This window comes from Vombatus ursinus, unplaced genomic scaffold, assembly GCF_900497805.2.
Source record: "Vombatus ursinus unplaced genomic scaffold, bare-nosed wombat genome assembly UNPS02010284.1, whole genome shotgun sequence".
NCBI classification, from domain to species: Eukaryota; Metazoa; Chordata; class Mammalia; order Diprotodontia; family Vombatidae; genus Vombatus; species Vombatus ursinus.
Genome location: NW_020950062.1, coordinates 13,779,333 through 13,802,380, shown reverse-complemented (window position 1 = coordinate 13,802,380; position 23,048 = coordinate 13,779,333). Strand labels below are relative to the sequence as shown.

General features: G+C 36.0%; 1 protein-coding gene across 3 annotated transcripts in view; it reads right to left on the bottom strand.

The window, feature by feature from the left end:
* CSMD3 (CUB and Sushi multiple domains 3) overlaps positions 1 to 23,048 on the bottom strand; it is a 1,542,511-nt gene that overhangs the window by 330,925 nt on the left and 1,188,538 nt on the right. For all 3 annotated transcript variants that reach the window (XM_027854053.1, XM_027854054.1, XM_027854055.1), the window contains 3 exons: positions 17,029 to 17,220; positions 10,759 to 10,897; positions 9,698 to 9,885 (listed from right to left, as the gene is read on the bottom strand). In XM_027854053.1, the coding sequence (XP_027709854.1) occupies positions 9,698 to 9,885; positions 10,759 to 10,897; positions 17,029 to 17,220 (519 nt within the window). The remainder of the gene's footprint in view (positions 1 to 9,697; positions 9,886 to 10,758; positions 10,898 to 17,028; positions 17,221 to 23,048) is intronic.

Genomic DNA, 23,048 nt, shown 5'->3' with positions numbered 1-23,048 from the left:
CATTATGGTTTGTATGTAAATGCAATAACACTTCATAGAAGCACCCTCGCAACAAACATTGGCATATAATAGACTATGTCATTGTAAGAAGAGGCAGACAGGATGGGAGAGTAAAGATGGTGATGTGTGGTGCGGAATCTGGAATCTGGACTGATCAAAGATTTATCCTATCCAAGCTAAATATTCACATTCAACAAAAGTGGCAGCCCCAAGGCAAGACTTAATGTCAGCAAGACCAGAAGACTTAATGTCAGCAGATTAGAGCTCTTCTCCAAGTGGGGACAGTTCATTGTTAACTTGGAGGAAAAACTGAGCCAACACATAGTTGGCAACAGTGGAGCAGAAAATAAGTGGACAACTTTCAGAGATTTGGTTTGCAGCACTACATTTACTCATCTGGACCAGAACACTCACAAGCATCAAGACTGGTTTGACAAGAATGATGGGGAAATTCAGAAGCTACTAAATGAAAAACAAGAACTCCACAGTGTTTATCAGCAGGATAATTCATTCATCTCTAGGAAGGCAGCATTTAACGCCATCAAAAGTAAAGCGCAAATGAAACTTAGAGAGACGCAGGATTCTTGGCTCAGTAAGAAGTCAGATGAAATTCAGTTTTGTGTCCATAGTAACAATTCAAACACTTTTATGATTCCCTGAAGGCTATTTATTGTCCAAAGACCTATGGTGCATCTCAATTACTCAATGCTTATGGAGCCACATTGTGGCATGATTAGTGATAAAGACATGATCCTATAGTGATGGGTTAAACAATTCCACAGTGTGCTCAAGAGACTGTCATCAATCAATATTGAAGCCACTGAGCATATACCTCAGGTTGAAGTCAATCCCTCTCTAGGAGAATTTTCAACTGAAAAAGAAGTGTTGAAAGGTGTTTAATTCGTTAGGTGCCTCTCATGTGGCAAAGCACCTGGTACTGATTCTATTCCAGCTGAGATTTACAAGGCAGGGAGTCCAGTGCTCATGCAAAAGCTGACTAAAATTTTCCAGGTTATATAACAAGAGGAGTTACAGGAAAGGAGTTCAAGGACGCCTCCTCTAGATTGTCCTGTGACAGTCACAGGGGGAGGTGGCAGGGAGGGAATCTCTCTCTCTCTCTCTCTCTCTCTCTCTCTCTCTCTCTCTCTCTCTCTTAGTTCTCCTTAATAGGCTGATCCTTCACCGAGAAGATGGTTATCTACCTTAAAGCATGTCATCTTCATGATGGCACGCTTATACGGGTTCTGGATAATGGATGACACTCTTAAGCTTTCCCAGTTACAAATGGAATGAAGCAGAGCTATATGTTTGCTCCCATTTTTTTTCCATGTTTTCAGCAATGTTGTCAGATTCATTTAATGAAGAAGAATATGACATCAAGGTCAACTACTGCACTGTTGGTAACTTATTTAACTTGAAAAGGCTACAAGCCAAGACTAAAGTGCAGGGACAGTTGGTACATGATTTTTTGGTCACAGATGATTGTGCATTCAATTTTTTTTTCACATTTTTATTTTATTTTTTATTTTTTTGCTTTTTGGTGAGGCAATCGGGGTTAAGTGACTTGCTCAGGGTCACATAGCTATTAAGTGTTAAGTGTCTGAAGCTGGATTTGAATTCAGGTCCTCCTGACTCCAAGACCAGAGCTCTATTCTACCAGGACACCTAGCTACCCCTTTTATTTTTTCAGTGTGGGTGATATGCAGTAAAGTACAGATCAATTCTCTGCTGCTTGTGCTAATTCTGGCTTAACAATTAAAACCACAAAAACACAGGTTCTCCACCAACGAGCACCACACAGCAAATGGAGAAATTCTGAACACTATGGATAAGTTCACTTATGTTGGCAGGAAACTTTCCAGGGATGTACATATAGGGGATGAGGTTGACACACGCATTGCCAGAGCTAGCTTTGGGAGCTCCCAAAGGAAAGTGTGGGAAAAACAGAGATAATAGACTGCCTAACAAACTAAAGATCTACAGAGCCATTGTGCTGACCTCACTGTTGCATATCTGTGAAACCTGGACAGTATACCAGTGCCATGTCAGGAAACTGAGTCACTTCCATTTGAATTGTCTTAGGAAGATTCTGAAGATCCCCTGACAAGAAAAAGTACTGGTCACTGAGATGCTTTCTCAAGTTAAACTACCAATCATTCAAATTCTACTGCATAGAATGCCACTCCAATGGGCTGGCCAAACTTACACTTGCCAAAAAGACTATTTTATAGATGACTCACACCAAGAAGATGGTGGTCAGAAGAAATGATACAAGGACACACTGAAGGTCTCTCTGAAGAACTCTGGAATTTTTTGCATGACATGGGAGACACTGGCAAAGGACCACCTAGCATAGCATGCTTGCATCCAAGAAGTTGCTGTGTTCTATGAGCGAAGCAGACTTATAGTAGCTCAAAAGAAACATGAGATGGGCAAATTCAGAGACATCTCCACACCAAATATTCATAGGGACTATTTGTGCCTGATCTGTAGTAGAGCCTTCTGAGTTTATATTAGTCTGATCAGCCACAGTTGAACACACTATACCTTGACTCTGACATAGTGATGTAATTTTGGTCCTCTTCAAGAATGTAGGACAACAACCAACCAACACTTCTCACAAGGAAAATGAACTTTGTTTTGCTAAAGGGGCAACCCTCTAGTCCTGGGACTTGTGCATACATTGAGTGTAATAGTACCACCTTGAGGGGTCAGAATATCTAGAAGGGAGAGCTACTAATGATTGCTAGACATACAACATCCTTATCTTTGGACCTGCATTCATTGTCTGTCTTTGTGCCTCCACATCATCTGTGTAGTCCCTTTCTTTTCCTCTAGCTATGGGGTCCTGTGTAGCTCAATTTGTGCCAAGTAGTTCATGCTGCCTGAATTCCCTATCTTTAGACAGAAGGCTGTAAAATACCCCTCTCAAACTTATGGTTACAAGACATTGAACATTGATTTCTCAGAATAGGCAACCTTGTAGGAAGGACTCCTATGGAGTAAAGAAATTTTTTTTCTATGAGTGATATCTTTAAATCCCAGTTTTTGGACAACTATTTGGGATCTAACACACACATTCCTCTGTGTGTGTGTGTGTGTGTGTGTGTGTGTGTATGAAATATTTCTAAAATTTGTCATTTTTTTCAAAAAAATATAGCCATTAGATAGACAAGAAGTTGAATATATTCTTTAAAATGCATCTGTCAAAGTCATACCATTTATATATATACATATGCACATATAAACACACACACATACACATATATGTGTATATGGTGCCATATATGCATTTATGTACACATAAATATATACATGCACATATATGTAAATAAATTATTTGAGCATAAATTAGGTTCCCCTACCTTTAGAAAGTTACAAAAATTCCAGCCTAAGAAGTCTTTTTATTTCTCAATTGGTAATTTAAGATGCTTCAGCAAAATAGTTCTTTTAAAAAAATCACTAAAACACTTGTTTGGAGAAAAAGAAAACATTCAACTGCCAATAAAAACCAAACTATCATAACACAAAAATAAAATATGCAGAAATCTTATAAGTAAAAACCTATAAATGTTACTTGATTTATCATTTTAAAAACTTATAATTATGTTGTAAAATATGCCTTGAAGTAAGTTGATGTTTATGTGTAAATATTTATATCCAAATGCACATAATCTATGTATTGAATTATAAAAACACATAAATAAGACTTAGAATTTTTTTAATTGTTACTGTTCCATTTTGTGCTAATATGTGGGATCTTATTTTAAGACACCTTAACATTTATACAAGTTATTTTATGATGTATAATTCAAATCATATTCTTATGCTATGATTTTTTCAATACATTGGTCCTTCCATAGATCCATGAATTCTTCAGTGTTGGGCACTACCTTCACTGGTACAAAGAACAATTCTTCATATTTTTAATCATATGCAATAACTGATCATATCTTTCCAGAAATCATCCTCAGTGGAGCCAAATAACCTATTAGAAGCCATCTCATAGTTCCATTTTTATTACTTTGTGAGTTCCAGTGTAGGATTCAGATATACAACTGTTCTCCCTTCTCTACTGCTGCATGACAAGCCCACTTTCTTTTATAACCACACATATCCTTGATGGCATTGCAAATCATTTTTGGTAATATGAGTATACATTCATAAATGTGTAAATTTTACACATTTATACCCATTTGCATCTTTTCATCATCCTTTAGATCCTCTAGATCATCTGTAATTCTGGTTATAATAAGTTTTTGGTATCCCACAATTTACAGCCATATAGCACCACTAAAATAATACTCATTAAAAAAACAAAACAGAAGAAGATATGCATTCATGGCAGCCAGCAGCTTGGGCTCATTGAAAGTACTACGCAATTACATAAAAGCAGCTTGATCTCTTCCTCCTATTTAATTCTTTGCCTAGGTCATTATCCATCTGTAGTTCATTGTACATCTTAATTATCTAAGAGACAGATACTTTTAAAATAATTCAATGGGTTATCTATTCAACTACTTTTTGTAAACTATAATATGTGTTTTGTTTTCATATAGTGGTGACTAGATCTCTTTCAAATGATTATGAGTTTCAATAAAAACGATTTTCAATGTTCTCTTTGAACTCAGTACAGAAATTCTCCATGACATTGACAAAAGGGTTAGGTGACCATATGTCTCCCTATTTTATAACTCCCTTAATGTCAAATTCAACAAATTATCAATCAAAGTTGTCTCCAGGATCTTATCTGTCAGAGGCTCATTTTATCACATGATCAAATACATCTTGTTTGAGTCAAGGCTTTAAGGCAATATTTTGTTTTGACAAATTAAATTAAAAAAAGAAAAACACTCCCACCACCACTAATAGCAAATAGCAGGATTTCTTACTCTCTCTACTTCTGGTAGTTGTAAGACTACAAATACATAGTATGTCAATCATCTAAGAAAAGCTATTTGTCTCCTTTTTTATGTTTTCATCAAAGATATCCTCAATGGGTGCATTGACATATATCTCATAAAGATTTTCTAGTAATGAAAAAGTGGGTTGGTGACTATAATGACTTCTTGGTGACTTTTTTTTTTCCTGTGGAAAAGTATCTATGAGTACAAGCACTGTTCTCCACCATAACCATTTGCCCCTCCTTTATAATTTATTTTTTTGGGGGTGGGGCTAGGCAATGGGGTTAAGTGACTTGCCCAGGGTCACACAGCTAGTGTTATGTGTCTGAGGCCGGATTTGAACTCAGGTCCTCCTGAATCCAGGGCCAGTGGCTATCCACTGTGCCACCTAGCTGCCCCTTCCCCTCCATTATAAAGGCACTTCCTTGCATACCTCTTTTATATGAGAACATTTTCCCCACTCTACTCCTCCCTTCCCCCTCCTCCCAGTACATCCTTTTTTTCACATCTATATTTTTTAAAATTTTTTTTGAAATCATCCCATCATAGTCATCTCACATCCATTCCCTCTATTTATGTATACTCCTTTTAACTGCCCTAACAATGGTAAAGTTCTTAGGAGCTACTGGTATCATCTTCTAATATAGGAATGTAAACAGTTTTTTTTCTTCTTTAATATTTCTTGATTTTTTTTTGTCTAAGTTTTCTTTCACAACATGACTATTATGGGTATGTTTTGCACGACTACACATGTATAAACTATATTGAACTGCTCGCCTTCTCAAAGAGAGGGGTGAAGAGGGAGGAAGGAAGAGAATTTGGAACTCAAAATTTTAAAAATGAGTGTTAAAAATTGTTTTTACATGTAACTTGGGAAAATGAAATACTAAATATTTTAAAAAATAAAACAAAAAAATCATACTTTGGCAACAAAACACCTCTCTCTGGAGGTGGATAGCATTTTTTTCATCATGAATCCTTTGAAATTGCCTTGGGTCACTCTATTGATTAGAGTAGCCAAGTCTTTTACCATTTATCATCATTACAACTTTGTGGTTATGGTGTATAATGATGTCCCTGTTCTCATTTTACTTTGCATATAAGTTCTTAATGGTCTTGCCATGTTTTTGTTTTTATCTTTCTGAAACCACCCCCCTCTTCATTTCTTGTAGCACAATAGTACTCTAGTTCCTTTGCCTTCTGGAATATCCTTTTGCAAGCCCCATGAACCTATAACATTGAAGCTGATAACTCTTGTGTGATGCTGATTGTGGTTCCAGAATATCTGCATTGTTTCTTTCTGACTGCTTACAGCTACTTGACCAGGGAGCTCTGGAATTTGGTTATAATATTCCTGAGAGTTTTCATTTTGGGATCTCTTTCAGAAGGAGATCAGTAGAGTCCTTCAATTTCTATTTTACTCTCTCAATCGAAGATATTAGGACAATTTTCCTTGATAATTTCTTGAAATAAGATGTCTAGATTATTTTATCGATCACAGCTTTTAGGTGGTTCAATAATTCTTAAATTACTTCACTTAGATCTACTTTAGAGGTCAGTTGTTTTGCTGGTGAGATATTTCATATTTTCTTCTATTTTTCATACTTTTGAATCTGTTTAATTGTTTCTTGAAGTCTCATGAAGTCATTAGCTTCTATATGTCCAATTCTAATATTTAAGGAATTATTTTCTACAGTGAGTTTTCTTACCTCTTTCTTTCCATTTGGCCAATGCTGCTTTTTTAAACATTTATTTTATTATTATTTTTTAGTTTTTATTTATGATTTTATTTTACAGTTACAGTTACACGTAAAAACAATTTTTAATACTCACCTTTAAAACTTTGAGTTCCAAATTCTTTCCCTTCCTCCCTCCCCATCCCTCTCTTTGAGAAGGTAAGCAATTCAATATAGCTTATATATGCGTAGTCATGCAAAACATATTTCCATATCAGTCATATTGTGAAAGAAAACATAAACCAAAAAATTAAATAATAATAAAGAAAGTAAAAAGTATGCTTCAGTCTATATTCAGACACCATCATTTCTTTGCCTGGGGATGGATAACACTTTTCACCATTAGTTCTTCAGAATTGTCTTGGATTGCTGTATTGCTGAAAATGGCTAAGTCATTCACAGCTGATCATCTTACAACATTGCTGTTACTTCGTACACAGTACATTTCACTTTGTCTCACCTCATGTAAGTCTTTACAGATTTTTCTGAGAGCATTCCAAGAGCATTTTTTATACCACAATAGTACTGCATCACAATCACACACCACACATCAGCCATTCCCCAATTGATGAGCATCCCCCCAATTGCCAATTCTTCGCCCCCATAAAAGAGCTGCTATGAATATTTTTGTACGTATAGGTCCTTTTCCTTTTTGTTTTTTATTTCTTTTGGGATACAGTGGTATTGCTAGGTCAAAGGGTACGCATGGTTTTATAGTACTTTGGGCATAGTTCCAAACAGAATAGTTGGATCAGTTCACAACTCCACCAACAGTGCATTAATGCCTCATTTTTCCCACATCCCCTCCAACATTTCTCATTTTCCTTTTCTGTCCTATTAGCCAATCTAATAGGTATGAGGTACTACCTCAGAATTTTTTTGATTTGCATTTCTCTAATCAATAGTGATTTGGAGCATTTTTTAAATATGGCTATAGATAGCTTTGATTACTTTATCTGAAAACTGTTCATATGTTTGGATCATTTATCAATTGGGGAATGGCTCTTATTTTTATAAATTTGACTCAGTTCTCTATATGTTTGAGAAATGAGGCTAGCAAAGATTGTTGGAGCATTTGGTAATGCTAATTATATTTCCCTCCATCCTACTCTCTCCCCCTTCCCAGTTTATTCTATTCTCTCTCTTCTTTCACCCTGTCTCTCTTCAGAAGTGTTTTGCTTGTGACTCCTCACTCCCCTAATCTGCCCTCCCTTCTATGACTGCCCCCCTTCTCTTATCCTCTTCCCCCGCCCCCAATTTTACTGTAGGGTAACACAGATTTCTCTACCCAATTGAGTGTATATGCTAGCAAAGAGACCTCTGTGTTCTCCTGACCATTTGTTTGGCCTCTTTACCATCTGTGGGTTGAGAGTTCCAGAAACAGCTGCTGCTGCTACTGCTGCTGCTGCTACTTCTGCTGCTGCTGCTGATGATGATACGATGATTCAGTGGCTCCCAAGGCCAGCTCCTGGTTTGCTGGGGCTGGAGGATATGCTGGATTATGCTCCATTCTCACCCAGGTGCTACAGACCTTTCCTGCAGACCTAAATTGTCTTTGGCATCTGTGGGCTGAGAAGTCTGGACACTGTACTGGTGCCACTGATTCAGTCACCCTCAGGGCTGCTCCTGGTTTGCTGGGGCCTGGTCTATGCTGGGCTGTGCTCCTCTCTCACTCTGGTACAACCAACCTTTCCTGCCAACCCTCCAAGTTGTCTTGGGCTAGAAAATTGTTTCACTCTTTCTTTTTGTGGGTTCTGCTGCTCTAGAATTTATTTATAGTCATTATTTAAAGGTATTTGGATGGGTCTGGAGATAAGCCCAGGTGAGTTCCTGCCTTTACTCTGTCATCTTGGCTCCACCTCGATTCTACTTTTTAAGGACTTATTCTCATCAGTTAATTTTTCATTTAAACCTCCTTTTTCATTTGGTAATTCTGCTTTTAAATAAGGGGGTTTTTTATTCATTAAAGTTTCATGTCTCTGTTACCATTAGGCCAATTCTGTTTCCTAAGGTATTACTTTCTTCAGTATTTTTGAGACTCTTTTACAAGGCCATTAATTATTATTTCATAATTTTCTTGCATTACTCTTATTACTTTTCCCAATTTTTACTCTACCATTCTTATCCCTTTCTTTAACTCATAGGAATTCTTGCATTTTTCTTTGAGGCTTTGCTTATAGCTATTTTCAAATTGTTGTCTTCTACGTTTATGTCTTAGTCTTCTCTGCCACAGTGTAGCTTTTTATAGTCAAATTATTTTGTTGTTGTTGTTGTTTGCTCATTTTCCCAGCTTATTTCTTCACTTTAAACTTTCTGGACTCTGCTCAGCTAAGGGTGGGGAAGCACTATATCAAGCTTCAGGTTTTTTTATGCTTCTGTTTTCAGAACTTATTCTTGGGGACTGCAAGTTTTTGGTGCTTCCAAGGTAGTGTTATCCTGGCAATGGTGTGGTCACTGCTGTCCTGGTTGGCTCTGGTATTTACCCAAGGAGGGTCCCTGATCTCCTGCAGCCACAAATTCTTGCACTCTTACTGGCCATGAAACTGTGACCAGAGTCCCTGCTCCCTTGTGACCAATCACAAGCATTCCTCTCTACCCTGTAACTGTGACCTAGAACTGCTTATGGGCAATAGAGTGAACAATTAGCACCAGTTGCTCCTAATGCCAGTAAAGGGTCCCTTGTAATCTTTCTCTGACAAGTTGTCTGACCCACTTGTCTCTGAGCCAAGAGCTCTCAAAGCTGCTGCTGCTACCTCCAAGGCCCACTGCTGGTGCTCTTGCCATGCTCCAGGATTACACCCATCCCAGTGTTAGTCTTCCACTGTGGACCTATTTAATTGTCTTAGGCTATAAATGAATATTACTCTCTGACCTTTTCTTGGCTCTGCCTCTCCAAAATTTTATTTGAGATGCTATTTTAAAGTTGTTTGGAAGGGAATGTAGGGATATTTCAGCTGTATCCTGAGCTGTACGTTGCCACATTGGCTCCAGCAAATATACATTTTAGCATATAGAAATTAAAAGCTATATGTGAAAACATGAAATGCTCACACTTACCTTTGTATTCTAGATGAAAGCCAGTGTAACTGACAGATCCATCACTTCGAAAAGCCAGATGCATAGTGTTAGAACCACTTTCTATTCTTTCTGGTAATTTGCTGTCTTGAAAGCTTCCAATTAGTGGACTGTTACTATCTGGTCCATCATATATATATAAGAAATCATAGTTTGGTTCAATGCTGAAACTTTAAAAATACACAAAAAAACCCCACATTAGTGCTGGAATTTATAATACATCATTTGGGAAATAGCTTCTTAATGTTGTTAACATAAAAGGACACAATCATATAGTAATGCATAAAGTTGAACACAGAGCTGTGCACCAACCATCACCTATGAATACTTTGTGATGGTAGCTACACCTGATAAAGTGGTTTATACTAATATTTTAAGGTGAACAGCTAATAAATATTAACACAATTACAAAATAGCTGCTAATACTGATTACACATCACCAAATACCTGAATTAAAATGAAAAATTCGGGTATATTTTTAATGTTTTAAAATGTCAGGATGTCTGGCAGAGTTGTAAAGTTTATTTTTAAAAGGTTTTTCATTAGAATGACTTGAAATCATGAAAACATAGCCTATACTATGGCTATTCATTAACAGTAACATTTACAAGGGAACCTTAGGAATTGGAAGCATTTCTGCATTCACTGTAAGTTTAAAATAAACATAAAATTAGATCCAAAACAAAGGTTGGCATGCAAAATTGGCATTTTTTAAATAACTTAAATAGAGAACTGTGCAGCATTAAATATTTTTTTCTTGGGGAAGATAGGTGGCACAGTGGATAGAACACCGGCTCTGGAGTTAGGAGGACCTGAGTTCTAATCCATACATAAACACTTTTTAAATGTTCAATTATAGACTGGAAACATTTTGTTGTTTCTTATTTGTCTCTTATTCACACCAACCCCTCAAAAGACTTTTATTATTAATATTAATCACACTAGAAATCCATGCATGGAAGACAGCAGGACAAGATCAGCAGATAAATTCACATTAGGCCAAAAACTTTTGTTAAAATAAATATAAGATTGGAGTCCTTTACCTGATAAATGCTAAAGATATAACATAATCCGAATTGACTGTGATAGTCCAGTCACAATCTCTACTATGAGGGTATGGATGAGGAAAATTCGGTGACAGAATGAAGCCTGAAGAACCTGTTAAGTTGCCTCCACAGGGTGCTTTAAGAAAGACAAAACACATACAAAAACCACATGGTCACTACCAGTTTGTTTATTAGTAGGTCTCCTGAAGACATTCTTAGATTTAGGGCAATATATTTAGCAAAGAAGCAATTAGGATATTTCTGAATAATACCCTATTAGTACCATAACTATATGTCAAGGAATATAACATTAGCTTGGGCAAACCATTTAACATTTCAGTTTCAGCAACCTCATCTGTGAAGTGGGGAAAAAATACTTGAACTACCCACAGAGGCCTTGTATTTTAAGTGCTTTGTAAAAATTTAAATACCATAAAAATGTTTGGTTATTGTTCTTGTTTTGTTCTGATATGAAATAGGAATTAGATACATCTATCACCATAAATCTGGATAATCCAAACTACTAAATTTTAGAAAATGTAATTTACAATTTCTTTCTATTGCTTTTTTGTTTCATTTACATGAGAAACTAAAATAGTTGCACAAAGTAATGGAAGGGTGGTTTGTACTATGTTTCCCTTTGATTCTTAAATATTCCTAAAGGATAAACAGCAATTCATACAACACACATATGATATGATATGACATGATATGATATATGACATAATATATATTATACATTATAACATTATACAAATATAACTATATAAATAATATTATAATAGGCCCACGTTCAATTTATATATATGACATATAGACACACACATACATATGTATGTGTGGGTATACATGCATGCATGTATATACACATACATATATTTATACACATGTGTGTATATAAACTTGGATATGATGCTTTTGACCTAACACCTAATCTTTCCATTCTCCCTTGACCCACTCATGAGTAAAAAAGTATTTAACAATAGCAAATTCAATGATGTCATACAATTAATTCTAGAGCATTTTGAAATTACATGCTTTGTTAATACAAGAAATACAATATTTTCAAGTTATATCTATTTGCCTTCATGATAAGACAAGTTATTTCTATAGTTAGTTATTACAGTGAGGTTTCTATTATTATAATGACTCAATGGAGAAAATGAGACAGAATCATAACCTAATTTAAAGGTGATGATTGTCAGAGTCACTTGGACACAGTTTAATTTTCAGAAAATTTGTTAGGACCTAGCAGAATTAAGAAAAAAAATGTTAGTGAGGAAATGATGGTATGGAAACTTCTAAGAGAAAATAAATATCCATGACATCTTTGAGACACAATCAGGTTAGTATCCATCATACACTTCATATTTCTAACCCTTATGAAATAAAGAATTTTCAGATAAATTTCATTAATTAATTACTGTAATTAATCACAAACTCATTGGAAATTATAAGGACTGTACTTCTCTTTTCATTGCTGTGGGGAAGAACTAGACGAGCAGTGCAGTGCAATGCTAGATTTATCTGTAGCTTTTCCATATTTTGGTGTCTTAGAAAGCTGTCTTGAGCACTAAGAGATTAAGTGACATGTTCCTAGTCACATAGCCACATTGTGACAGAAGTTGGACTTGAACCCAGGTCTTCATACTACTGAGCCCAGCTCTCTATACACTAAGCTACATTGTCTCTTATTGGTGAAGAAGAAATGCCCTACATTTTGATCCCCCTATCTATGTTCCAATTGTACTGTCTTGGTAAGGCCTATAATTGTAAAATCATCAACCCAATTCAGTTATTTCAGTCATATAAGGAGAGATTCAATTTGTTCAACCATCTATATGAAAGGCAGCAGTATTCGCTGTCTTCTTGATTGGCCCCTGAGGTCCCTTATAACCCAAAGATTCTGTGGCTATGACTGATAAGGCAGTTCTAAGGTCCTTACTTTGTGCTCCAGATTTTATGATATTAAATGTGCTTTTTTATTTATATCTCAAGTAAAAAGGAAAACAGTTGTAATTATATCTTCCACATCATGACTTTCCCTATTGTAGCTTCTGTATATCACAGGTCAGCATAAGAAATAAAATAAAAAATTTGGGGGAGTTTTGCAGAAGCTACATATGACATGCAAAGTCTAGCAGATGACACAGAGCCTACAATCAATTACTTAACCCAAATTCAACAATAAGGTACTGTAAACACTCCATAAAAGAAAAAGAAAAAAAATCAGACTTCTTCTCTGGTATGAAGGGCCCAAAAATTTTACATGGATTTTCCAGACTGTGGAGGCACTGCACCCCTAACACCCAGGATGTGAAAAGGATAACTGTATATGTAATTAAAATATTCTCAAAAACTTTCTTGGAATTTCCATCAGGATGGAATGAATTGGTTAGAATTCTACATTTATCATCATCATCATCATCATCATCATCATCATCATCATCATCGTCATCATTCACCCCTTTATACAATTTAACAAAAATTTACTCAGTACCAATGATGTGCAAAGAATTATATTCAAATTTTGCCATTACTTAACTGAAAATATCAAAGAGAAAATAAAGGAGAAAATCATATTAATAATAATACACCTCTAATTCTGCAAGGAATTTTATTTTTATTCTGAATGTCTTATAAAATAATGGTTAGTGATTCATTAATAAATAAAAGAGGTTCATTCTGTAAAACCCTAGCAATGCCATGAACATATTCATAAATATAAACCTTTTTATTTATCTATGATCTAACTATGAATTTTCCAAAATGGAATTTTCTTCAAACACATGAGATACATAAATTAATTTTGAGTTAAGAGTTTATCAAATTCTGACACACGATCTGTTCTGTTTGTGATTTCCTGGCAAACAGCCCTCTAGGTGTCAATTATTAATAATTACTTCAGCTTTTTTTTCCTTTTTTTTTTTTCCAAATCAATTTTATTTGCTTTTACCATCTATTCCAGAAAGCCACAACTGTCTAAGTTACCTACCTTAACACTGAATAGTTCTACATTACCCTCTGGCAATGTCAAAGTAATCTTCACACTGTCAAATTTGGTGGGATGAATTCTATTGACTCTCTTAAAGAAGATCCCCTTCTGTTTAGTACTTACTATGAGGATAACTAGTTTTACATGCTAGCAAAATGCCTTATGCTCCGGGGTCTAAGACATAGACTTATAGTGTTCCTAAAATGTACAAGATTTAATATTGGGCATTGTATTTCCAATCATGGGATTCCTTCTTATCGGTTTCAGAGGTCAAACTTTCTGCAGCTTTAGCAGTTTTTCAGCTTTTTTTTTTTTAAAAAGGTTATTTTCTGCCACAGAAGAGTTCTAACATATATCGTGTCCTCAAGCTATCCTCTGTGCAGCTTCCATCCCCCAACTGTCCAGGAAAAAAAAAAAGCAAGATTATATAAAAGCTTGTTTCCTCTAACTTCTTCAGTTTAAGTAGGATTTCAGCCTCAGCTTTTTCTGAATTGAAAATTGTGGACAAAGTTATCTACTTATCTGTTAGTATACATTTTCAAACGCTAGTCCAACTTCCACAGAAGAATTCATTGCTTTTTTTTTTACTTCATTTCATAAGTTACTAAAGTCTCACTCTGAGGCTGTCTTTGGGGTATATGTTGTGTCATTCAATAAGAGATAAAGGAGCTATAACAAAGTGACAGAATCACAGAACATTATGCTTAGAATTTACCATAAAGTCTACCTAATCCATCTCTGAATCATGAATACTCTCTGAAATGTCCCTTACAAGTAGTCATCTTGTGTTTGCTTAAAGATTTCCAGTGACTGAGAACTCACTGCTTGAGGCAGGATATTCCATTTTTCCCAGCTGTAATTGGTAGGAAGCTTTTCTCAACCTAGGATCAATATCTCCCCAATCTATAAGGTCTATCCATCAGTTCTTACTCTGCCTTCTGAGGGCAAGTAGAAAGCTTTCTGCTTCTTCTTTTCTATAGAGAATATCCATTAAGGTCATCGACCATTCCCATTCATCTGTTCTCCTCTGTACCATAAGCAGTCCTAATATTCCAAACTGAGTCTCACAAAATGTAGTTCCAAGTCCCTTATCATCCTAGTCCTTTTCTTCTGAGTAGGTTCTATCTTGGTCAATATCATTCCTGAAATGTGACACTCATAACCAGAAAAGAAAACATAACAACATTCTACATCTATTCTGGGCACGAGAGCAAGACAAGTGATGTTTTTTGTTCTAAATAATTTGCTTCCCTTAATTTGGTCAAAGATTTTGGCTTTCATGTCATTTTGTTGATTAATATTTAGTTTGCAATCTACAAGTTCAATACGCTACAATCTCAATTAGTGGTTCATCAAATGTTTCCAGTCTTATTGCATGTATTTCACACCACCAATGAAATGTGCAATACAATTTCCACTCAAAATAGAGATAACTTAGATGTCCCACCACCTAAAAAACTGACAATAGTGATATAGCTTGCTAGAATGGAAGGAATCTTAGAGATAATCTTATCTAGTGCCCTCATTTTACAAATGAGAAATTTGTGCTCTAAAAGGCTGATTTGTTTCACAATATAATGTCATTTGATGGCAGAGCTGGGACTTAAATTTTTATTCATTGATTCCTATTCTAGTGTCCTTTGTACTCTGCCATACTTCATCTTCTATATGTATTGTAGGACATTAATGAGGAAAAAAAAAAACCTCAGTGTTCCCCTTTCATACGCAGGATTTCCAAAGTACCCGCCACAAAGTATGGTCTAGTACACTTTCACAATCTGGCTTTCCTGCTGAACTCCTGGGTTCCAACCATGACTGAGAAGCTCTGAAGGCAGAAATTCCAGGAAAAGACAAGACTTCTAGATTGCATAAGCTGAGACATCCCCAAGAAGGCACAGAGGCACTGCTTCCCTCAATTTGTCCCCGCTTCTAGCCAAAGATCACCCTCTCATTTACCAAAGCATTGTATGTGCATTTTGGGTCAGGGATTTTCCTTTTGTCTTTAGGCTCACCCTTTTACCCAGGCAGCAAGTCATTCTTCAAAGTGACCCTTGGACTTCCAGGATAAGCACTATGGGAGTAGTTCTCTAGATAAAGGGACAGGCCGGGTTTCTCTCATCACCCATAGGAAGGAAAAAGTTAGAGTACTGCCTGCCTTTGATTCTACTTGAAGAATTTCTGCAGAGGCTAATCAAGTTGAGATAAGGATGACACTCCCTCCTCCCTCCACATCCCCCAGACTACTCTGCCTTTGCTATTAGCATCTTATCATTGGCTCCATTCAAAGTTCCAGGCCAGTCCCACATCCAGGTTTAGATCCCACATATTTCCTTAGGGAAAAACAATTGTCTTAGGACAACTCTTTAATTTCCCCCATACTGGGAGAAATTTCCCAGGCTAAATGATGCTCTACTCCTGGCACTAGCACTATGTTAGGCATTCATCCTGTTCTTGCTTCCATCTACCTACATACATACAAATGCACATGAACACCCGATGTGGGTGTATTTATGTATATCTAATACATACTATATACATAAATGTGTGCATATTCATACAAATATATGTATTATCAATATGTAGGTATACATGTTTGTATGTGTGCATATATGCATGTATGTATTCTGGTGATGAGCTCCCTGAAATCCACATTAGTATCTTCTAATAAGTCCTTATTTTCTTCCTTGGGGGAATTACAAACCTGTAGCTACTTTCTTTAAATTTTCTATAGATGAATAGTGTAAGACAACTGAGGACAGGCCAATCTAGGCCATTCAATCTACTACCAGGACAAAATTAGATAAGTAGCATCCTTGTCTAATATGTATATTGAACTGGAAGTCAAGGTTTGGAAAATACTAACTTATAATAGTGATTTTAAAAAATTCTATAATAAAAGTACCTTATATCAGTATAGCACTTACAAGTGCAAGGCATTTCCAGATGCATTATCTCCTTCATACTGCACAGTTACTCAGATAGCTAGGCATGATAAAACATTCCTATTTAGCATATGAAGAAACTAACCTTTAAAAGAAATTAAGTGATTTGCAAAAGATCACACAGTTAATAAGTAATTTAATTAGGACTAGAACCCAGATTTTCTGACTCCCTAAGTCTGGTTATCTTCCCCTTACATACCATTTCAATAAATGGGTAGCCCACTGTCAATAAATATAGTTTGAAAACAATGCATGACATCTGTGACGCTATCAATCTACTCCACTAGAGTTAAAACAAACAAACATAACATACATGGGTTAAATCCATACCTATACAAACTGGTGGGCTGGGCTGCCAGAAGTAACGGTTTTCCACCTGAATGCAGGTTATTCTTTCTTCTCCTTGTAGCTCATAACCTGGGTCACACTGAAAAACAACTGTGTCCCCAGGTTCTCTCCCATCCCCATTTCGAGTTCCATTCATGGGAATACCTGGATCACGACAAGCAGTGGCTACAGAACCTACCAAGAGGAAAACAGAGAAATTTTGATTTTGATTGTCCCTTAAATATTCTGAAGAAAAATTCCTAATGCAAGTTCAGAACCTTCTACACCTCTCTGCTCTTTTAGGAAATTAAGTTAAAAATCTGTGGGTCAATTAAAATGCTTGTTTGATGCCACCATTATTTTTATTTGCCATCTGCTTTAATTACTCACTTTGCTAGCATGGTTATAGCAAATGCATAACATTTCACTAGTTAGAATAATAGGTAAATTCAAGATAATTATGGAAGAAGAAAGTAATATGAGTAAACAGGAGATTTTCCAAAAAAAACATATGGTGTATTCCTAAGTATAGGCAACTCTCAATTATTCAGGTTAATGACAGAAAGCATTTGTTTGAATTATCAGAATAGATCTACATTATATGTTCCAATTAGATGTCAAAATGTTATTAAATTAGGAAAATATTTTAAGGCCCAGCGAACAAACACAGAAATAGCAGGTGGAGATCCGAATTGACATTCACAATTTATGAAGTTTAATCTCTTTTTCTTTCAGCTAATTTTCAATTAAATATTTTTCAATTATTTATTTCTGACAGAGCAAACAACCCTTCAAGGAAACACTGATGGACAGTAAAGAACACAGAAGGAAAAAGTCAGGTTCCTTTTTAAAAGTTATTTAGAAAGCATGACCAATATCTTCAAGAATATAAGAGGATAATGTTATATTTGAATACGGTAAAGATATTGCTTAATTAGTCTCTTACGATGGACACATTCTCTTGGGTCTATCTTTTGTTTTCTGAAATAAGAGTATAGTTGGGTAACAGAAAGTGGACTGTGCTATTCTACTATACACAGATTTAGTCATTGAGATTTCTTATTGATGAATAACATTTCCCAAATGTGAAGCATACTTACTAGACCATATAAGTAGCAATTAAGTACAATATAAAAGACTAGAAGAAAATTTTTCCCTAAGCTTATGACAGATGTTTTTCCAATGTGAGTCAACATCAAACATCCATAATAAAGTATTGCTCAGAGTAACTTTAAGCTAAAAACAGATGACAGGGGCAGCTAGGTGGCACAGTGGATAAGGCTCTGGCTGTGGAGTCAGGAGGACCTGAATTCAAATCCAGCCTTAGACACGTGACACTTACTAGCTGTGAGACCTTGGGCAAGTCACTTAACACCAATTGCCTCACCAGAACAAAACAAACAAAACAAAACAAAACAAAACAAAAAAACACAGATGACAGTTGTGGCTGTGTTGAATAGGATGAAGATAGTGGTTTTGCTTCAGTCTATCTCCTTGATTTGTGTTACCTAAAAACTAAAACAAGGCAGAAACAACTAGTATAAATATGAATTCACACATGGGACTAAAAAGTTGGTTAGTCAGTCAAGAAACATTTATTTAGGGCCTATTATGTGTCAGGTACTGCGATACATAATATGTAATGTGTAAGCCCTGGGGTACAAAGAAACGTCAAAGATAGTCTCTGCTCTCAAGGTGTTCACAATCCAATGAAAGAAGATATAACAGAAAAAAAAGCTGAAAATGGAGGAGAGGGCACCTGCAGCCAGTGGGAAATGATGAAGTATGTGTTCCAGGCCTTTAAATAGAAGATTTAGAAAGAGTTCATTGTCCACCCCACCCCTTACCAGGGTGATGAGGATCAATGCAAGTTTCAGAGCTGATAAAGATGGAAGATGATGAAGAGAAAGATGAATTTCTGGAGACGATGAGGTCTCAGGTGAACTAAGATACACATTTGACTATAGACATTCAAGAAAAGAAGGGATAATCTCTCCAAATAATTAGTCAACCCAGAATTTAGAAGTACAATAATAAAGAATGGCAGAATCTACTAAATTAAAGGTTTTGGGGGTTTTCTACCTCTTGGAATTGGTAGAGTTAAAAAAAAAAACACGCAATCAATAAAAGTGTCAAACAAGTGCTGTGCCAAGCATTGGCGATATAAAGAAAGGAGAAACAAGCAAAACAAAAACATGATCCCAATCCTCAAGGAGCTCACATTCGAATGGAAAAGTGAACAATTATGCAAATATAAAATATATTCAGAGTGCAAAGGAATGAAAAAAGCATTTATTAAAGACTTTGCCAGGTAATTTACAAATATTATCTAATTTTATCTTCACAATAACCCTGGAAGATGGTGCTATTATTATCCCACTTTTATAGATGAGGAAACTGAGGCATACAGGGATTAAATGCCTTGCCTAAATCACCCAGATAGTGTCTGAGACAGGATTTGAACTTATTCTTCCTGAATCCAGGTCCGGTCTCTAACCACTGTACCCTCTAATTGCCTTTTTGTTTTTTGCATAAGAAATAAATAAAACTTTATTTAAATATTTGGGTTCTGCACATAGACCCAGCAAAGAGAAATTGAGTTCAGTTATCTGTGGTTGTACTGAGAAGGTACTGCAAGACCCATGTAGCTGTTCCACAAGCCAGGCTAGCAGCTGGTTGTACTCCTGCTGAACATCTGGTAGCAGGGTGGACACCTCACAGGTTGGCTCTAAAATTGGCCTAGGCCCCCACTTAGCAGCTGAACAGTGTATGAGTCACCCTAAGACACTGCTGTCACTCAGGGAGATGGTAGCACAGTGCCCATTTTCTTTGACATGGATGTCTCAATCAAATAGCAGCAGCACAGTCAGTGGGTGGACCTGGGAGGAACCCTACACAAAGACACTACAATGGAGGCTACAAAGATTAGTGGCCTCCTTGTTAATGCCTGACTTGTATTGAAAGATATTGCCACTCAGACACATAACACTTACTAGTTGTGTGACCCTGGGCAAGTCAATTAACCCTGATTGCCTCACCAAAAAAGGCAACAACAACAAAAAAAAGATATTGCCAGATATGGACTGGTAGGGAACATCACTGGAATTGAATTTCCTCTGCCCTGGTTAGGGTTAACAGGACACTGAGGTTGCAAGCCTGGGTGACTGGGATGATGGTGGTGCCCTCAACAATAATAAGGAAGTTTAGAAGAAGGGAAGATTTTTTTGAGAGGGAGTAAAGGAAATGTGATAAGATGAGGAAACCGATGCTAAGAGAGATTAAGTAGGATCATGGAGTTAGAAATGGAAGGCACTTCAGAGGCCATCATATCCAGCCCTTCCTTTCACAGAAGAGGAAACTAAGGTTCAGTTAGATTATGTGATTTGTCCAAAGTCATACATGTAGCCAGCATCAATGCTGGGATTTGAAACTAGGTGTTTTGACTCCAGAGTCAATGTTTTTTACATGTACCCCTTGTCCAAGGTAATACAAGTAGTAGGTGTGTTAGGAAGGATTCAAACTCAGATCATTCTAACACCAAGTCCAGAACTCAATCTGCTACCAAACTGAGTCCACCAAGGGTTGCTCGAAAAAAAAAATGAACAAACAAAAAAATGAAACTCTGCTAATTAGGTTCACTATAAATGTATTTTCTAAGTTAATTCTAGGCCATCACCTAAGCACAACTCTTGTTTTCATTTCTAACAGATTCCCTATCACATTTCCCACAGCACTTCTTCCAAAATTTCTCTTTTTTTAAGCCCTGATCTCCATACTCTTCTTTCTCAACAGTTGACCTGGCATGCTAGCTTTATTGAGAACATTGCTACCATTCATCACCACATTTATAAAACACTTTCCTCACAAAAACTTTTTGGGAAAAATAATTTGAGTGTTATTATTCCCATTCTGTAGATGAGAAGTCCAAAGCTCAAATAAATTAAGTGATTTGCATACTTTCCCAGAGGTATTAGGAGTAAGAACTAGAATTCAAAACTAAATTTTCTGACTGTAAGTAAAATAGTTCTTTTCACTGTGTCCATTGAGATCTCCCTAATCTTTACCGTTCCATACCCCAAAGCCTGACTACGTCATAAGACATTTTCTGGCTTGGTGCTCCAGTCTCAGATAATGAAGTGTACTGAACTTTCTAAATTAACCCTTCTACCTGTACTCTCGACCCCATCCCAGCCTGTCTTTTAGATGCCCTTTATTTATCATTCTTTTATTCTTTCACATTCCTCTAACTACTGAATCCTTTTACTCATCCTAAAAACATACTTAGTCTGCCCCATCCCAAAAATGCAACTAGTGCTGAAAAAAAAACCTTTCTTTGCTACCCTCTCAAGTTATCATTCCATGTCACAACTCCTCTTCACTGCTAAGCTTCTAGAAATATTTTTTTTGTCAAGATTTACCTCCACTTCCCTCTTCACCCATTTATGGTTCAACTCCTTGCAACACAGATTTCTTTAGTACCACTTTACCCAAAATACTTTTTCCCATGCCAGTAACAACCTTTGAATGACACACAGATCATTTCTCAGGACTTCTCTTCTTTGACCTTCCTGCAGCATTTGATTACAAAGGCAATCATGCCATTTCTGTATGACCTGGGAGTAACAACCTCATGGCATTCATTACATTATTTTGGATGGTAGGTAAGTAATTCTTATTCTAGTAGAGATTACATGAACTAACTCCCTTTTCACTTTTTATTTTCTAGTTCTTCAATGTGTGTATGATTTGTTTCTTATTCTTCTATTTGTTTAAAGTTGGAGTTTGAAGTCATTGTTCAAATGTAGTGTCTCTTTGTGCACTCGTGCATTCACACTATTTTTCCATTTTTCCTATGTGTTTTCTTCATGTATTTTGTTCAAAAAATCTTAAAGCTGCCTATAAATGACACTGGACAGGATAGATTCCTTTTTTTATTGGTTATTTCATTCACTCAATCACCTTCACATCATTCCATATAAAAACTGTATAGCATAAGCACAAATTCTTACAAAGATAAAGTCCTTTGTAACTTTGCTATCATGCCTTCAATTCAGTCATAGAAAGTGAAATTCTACAATGTGTGAGGAACTTGTACCACATTTATGCATACATTGCCATTAACTTGTAAAGTTCATTATGAGACTGTGGAAAAGATATTTCAGTGTAGGTGTCATTATGAGATTGGGTTGTAAAAATTAACATTTAATTTGTCAAGAGAACTGTTACTAGTCCCAGCTACAAAATGAGGAATTTTTTGATATCTCAAGCTCCATTCATTCATAAATATTTTTAATAGCCTTTTCACAGTGCCATTATTGGATCCAAAAAGATAACACATAATTTTGATGGCGATTAAATAAATTTCCCAAATGCAAGGCATTTCCTTCAAATTATTTCACAGATTTGAATGTGTACTATGTGGAAAATGAAATATTAATGACATCTATGTCTAAATTTAAGGTTAAATTAGACCATCATTTTTTTTTCTATTAGCTCTACCATTTATACTGATCCTTTGAAATTCCAGAGTCTAAAGGAAATTATAAATAAATTTCTTACAACATTTGAGTAATCATGAAATGTTTCATGAAGGAAGTAGAATCTGAGCTGAGCCTTTAAGGAAGAGAAAGATTTTGATAGGCAGTGATGCAGAAGTCATGTGTTTATTTTACACAGGAGAGATGAATGACCTGTGGCAACACACAGCAACAGGACAGTGTAGGACCAGAAGAGGAAAGAGCTAGTCAGTAATCTAGGTTGGCTGAAATGGAGAAAGAATGAAGGAGAATAAGATGAAATAAGCCCAAGAGATGAAAACAGAGAGATATCTCCATTCACTAGCCATCTGTTTATAAATATCAAGAAAGGAATCAATCAGGATGAAAAGAACCTGCTATTGTGGTCAGGATTATCCTGTGCAAAGACCAAGCAGAAGAGTGATTCCCTATAGAAGTGGGGAATCTCTATAGTCAAGATGATCTTGATTACAGAGCAAACTTTGCTGATTTCACAGAAACCTTAGG